The sequence below is a fragment of the Sciurus carolinensis genome, chromosome 3 (assembly GCF_902686445.1).
Source record: "Sciurus carolinensis chromosome 3, mSciCar1.2, whole genome shotgun sequence".
Taxonomy (NCBI): domain Eukaryota; kingdom Metazoa; phylum Chordata; class Mammalia; order Rodentia; family Sciuridae; genus Sciurus; species Sciurus carolinensis.
In genome coordinates, this window is record NC_062215.1 from 37,623,041 (window position 1) to 37,626,629 (window position 3,589).

The window sequence follows — 3,589 nt, forward strand, 5'->3', positions numbered from 1 at the left end:
TTATAAAAAAAAAAAAAAAAAGAGAGAGAGAGAGTCACTCCTAGCTGATTGGCCTGAGGTGGGAAGTAGCCTTCCTTGGACGATTCTTCCATCCTTTCCAGTGAGAGCAGGTGGGCAAGGATGCTGGACTTTAGCAGTCCCTCTACTGTATATAACTAACTTGTAGTAAAATGCTCTTCCATCCAAGACTGGGATAGCCAGCTACATGTGGATGGGGGCTTCTTCTTCTCCTCAAAAAGCAAAATGTACTCATTCCCTCCCCCCACACACACAAAACCAGCTGGAGAACGTGTCCTGCAGGGTGAGGTCAGAGGGCTTTTGGTGGGGGTGGGGTTTCTGCACTGCTGTAGGCGCTCAGGATGCAGCCTCCAAAAGGGTTGTGCAGGTTGGGGGAGGCTTTGTGCTCACAATGGCCCCATTCTTCAGGCCACACACACAGCGTTCCCAGAGCTCCTGCTGTCTAGCCAAGAATAGCTGGGATTCCTGGAGAAGAAACCAGCTTCCCAGCCTCGGTCTTCTGATTCAGCCAGGCTCAGCTTTTATTTTAGCATCTAGTTCTCCTCCCTCCCCTCCACACCTGCCAGTGCCTCATCTGCGCACGCACACTGACCTCAGCAAGTGGCTTCCAGGGGAGGGGAGAACGGTCTGGCAGGGTTCCTTCCTTCCTTCCCCAGGGGCATTGCTGGCCCTGTGCCTGTCTTTCTTCTCTGTGCAGTGGGGAGACTGGCCTTTGACTGCCCTTGGATACAAGGGCTTTGTACTACCCTGTCCTAGGGGGGCAAGAGAAGGGGTTCCCTGCCAGCCCCTCTCTCTTTGACTTGAACCCAGGGAGGGGAAAGAGGGTCCCATCTTCCTTACTCCTACCTGAAGCCACCTTGCCCCCACTTCAAGGCACTGACACTTTGATTAGAGGTTTTATTGAATGATTTGAGGGATAGGGGCAACTTCTCAGAGGGATGAGGGAACCCAGAGGTTACTTTCTCTAGGAGATGCTTCTGCTCACCAGGTTAGGAGGACCTGAAAGAAATGCATGTGAAACTGTGTTGGGAACCGGAATCAGGTGGTGGTGAAGGCTGGGTGCCTTCGAGGGCGCTATGATAGTAGTGGGGCTCCACGTTATGCTGGGTTCCCCCATGCAAACCCAGCGTAACCTAGAGCCCCGCTAGATGACAGGTGGAAACCCCTCACGTACAGTGGGATTTTTCGCCGGAGTGGGGCGCTCTGGACAGAGGCTAGGAGAAGGGGCAGTTCTGTGGAACATGCTGGAGGGGGCTTGCTTCAGGGGAGAGAGAAGTTGCCGGGAGTTTGAGATCAGGCAAGGATGGAGGATACAAAGGCAGCGAGCGGGGTTGCTCAGAGCCCCCAGCGGTCTCCGCCTTACCCTGATCCGGGTGTTCCAGGACACAGTGCGCCACGTAAGCCGGGTGGCTGTGCAGGCTCCTGCATTTCTTGCAAAAAAGGATCTCGCAGCGCGCACAGCCCCAGCGGCGCGACTGTCGCCGTGTCTCCAGCACGCACGGCTCCTCCGGGAGGCTCCGCTTCCTGCGGGCGGGGGACCCGAGCTCTCAGTGCTCTGGGCCTTCCTTCCTACCTGGGGTCAGCGCCCGGGTCCTGGGGCGGGGCGGAGGAGCACCCTCACCTGTCGGCAGGAGCAGCCAGGCTGCCAAGCAGCGCGAACGGGCTGAACCAGCCCCAGAAGCCGCTGTCCGCGCGCCGCAGCAGCGCCACCTGCTGGGTGCTGGACTCCTGGCGCAGCGGGTAGTAGGACACCGAGAGCCGCTCACGGCTCTCGGTCTCTGCCTGGCGCGTCTCCTCCGCGTCCTCTGCCGCGCTATCTGCTGTCAGATTCTGGTCGTCTTCCTCCGACCCCTCCTCCGCTTTCTCCTGCGCCGCCTCGCTGGCCCAAGTCTCTTCCTCCAGCTCCTTCTTCCACAAGGGGGTCTTCACACCTACGAGCGAGGAGCAGCTCAGTGCAGGTCCTGGAGGAGGACCTGGGTACACTTGACTGCTGCAGGTCTCTGAAGAACGGTGTGTATGAGATGCCCAGCTGGATTCCGTGAGAGGGTTTCAGAGTATGCAGGATTCCCGGGCGAGCAGAGCTGCTCCCAGGCTCTGCCAAGCTAGGGATTCGGGACTAGTGACCTAATTTCTGTCAAGCTGTTTCCTCATCTGTGTAGTAAGGTGAAGTAGTGTCTCACCGCCTTCTCCTTTTTTCTTTTCTTTTCTTTTCTAACCTCCGTTCTGAAGATTGCACCCAGCGCCTCGCTCTACCATGGAACTGCATCCTCAGACCACCACTTTCCTTCTGATTGGCTCTAGGGGGTGCCTGATCTCCGGGTAGGCTATCAGGAAACATTAATTGCATGAGTTGTGTTTTTAATAGGTGGTTGTCTGTATTTTGTTTTCTATATGAGATGCCCCTCCTCAAAGTCGATCTTGTCTTAGGGAACTCCAACATCAAGCTCTTTGGAATTAGTAAAGGTATCCCTTAGGGGCAGACAGAACAGAAAAAAAAGACCCTCTCCATAAACCCATCAACTAGGAAAGAGCTGCCCTGGGGGTGGACACATTAGGAAAAGATGCTTATTCTTTCAGGCTTGACCCAACTGCCAGTAGATTTAAAATACTACCGCCCCATCTTGCTGGCACCTTTGTTCAAGGCATGAACTCCACAACTTGAAGCCTATGTGGAAGCTGGTATCCACCTGTCAGTCAACGAACATTCATTTACCCAGTACATGTGTCTGGAGAGCTAGATTTATAATGAAAAGAAAAGGAAAGCAGCCAGGGAGACAATTCCAGGGGTTTGCCCTAGAAAGATCAAGAAAAATTCTTAGCCAGGCACAGTAGCCTGAGGGAGAAAGAGTGCAAACTGGAGGCCAGCCTTGGTAAATTATCAAAGTTCTGTCTCAAAATTAAAAATAAAAAGGACTGGGGGTTACAGCAACTAATTCCCTGCATGTGTGAAGCCCCAGATATGATCACCACTATTGCAAATAATAATAATTATAAAAAGAAAGCATAGATCCCTTTCCATCCAGTTTAAGAGGTTGGACACAAAAGGGAATGAGCATTTGTATTCTAACCCCTGTGTCTTGGGCACCAACTGCATACAGTCACTGTTCTCTTCATACATGGTGTCCCTTAATCTCCACAATCCTCTTAGGTAGGTAATGCATGGGTAATAGCGGGGCCTCTGAATGTGATCCAGAATGTTTGAAATCTTTAAGAAGTTGTTTCAAAGATTCTGCCTGTTCGTGGTATTGCTAAAGGTGGAAAACCAGTGTCCATTGCACTTTTGTCTAGGAAAACAGATTAAGGAGTCTTCTGGTTTTGAAAGGCCATGCCTGGTATGCAGCCAGACAGGAGTGCTGGGGACATTTCAGGGGGAAGGGAAGCAGAAAATTGGTTTGAAAAGGATGGATGAGACTTGGAGTCTAGCTTGTCCTTCAGCAGTGGACACCACTGAACAATTTGATGGAGGGACATGCTCAGAGCTGTTTTTTAGGATGTTTCCTCTGACAGGACAGAGGAGACCTACTTAAGAGTCATTACAATGGTCCAGGCCATAGAAGACAGAGACCCAAAC

At 52.4% G+C, this 3,589-nt stretch overlaps 1 protein-coding gene across 1 annotated transcript; it reads right to left on the reverse strand.

The window, feature by feature from the left end:
• Positions 1–901: 901 nt before the first annotated feature.
• Positions 902–3,136, reverse strand: C3H17orf50 (chromosome 3 C17orf50 homolog). Its single transcript, XM_047543800.1, has 4 exons — positions 3,087–3,136; positions 1,640–2,047; positions 1,382–1,542; positions 902–1,017 (listed from the first exon to the last, which is right to left on the reverse strand). The coding sequence occupies exons 1-4, from the start codon at positions 3,134–3,136 to the stop codon at positions 983–985; spliced, it is 654 nt and encodes a 217-aa protein (XP_047399756.1). The 3' UTR covers positions 902–982.
• Between the last annotated feature and the right edge of the window lie 453 nt (positions 3,137–3,589).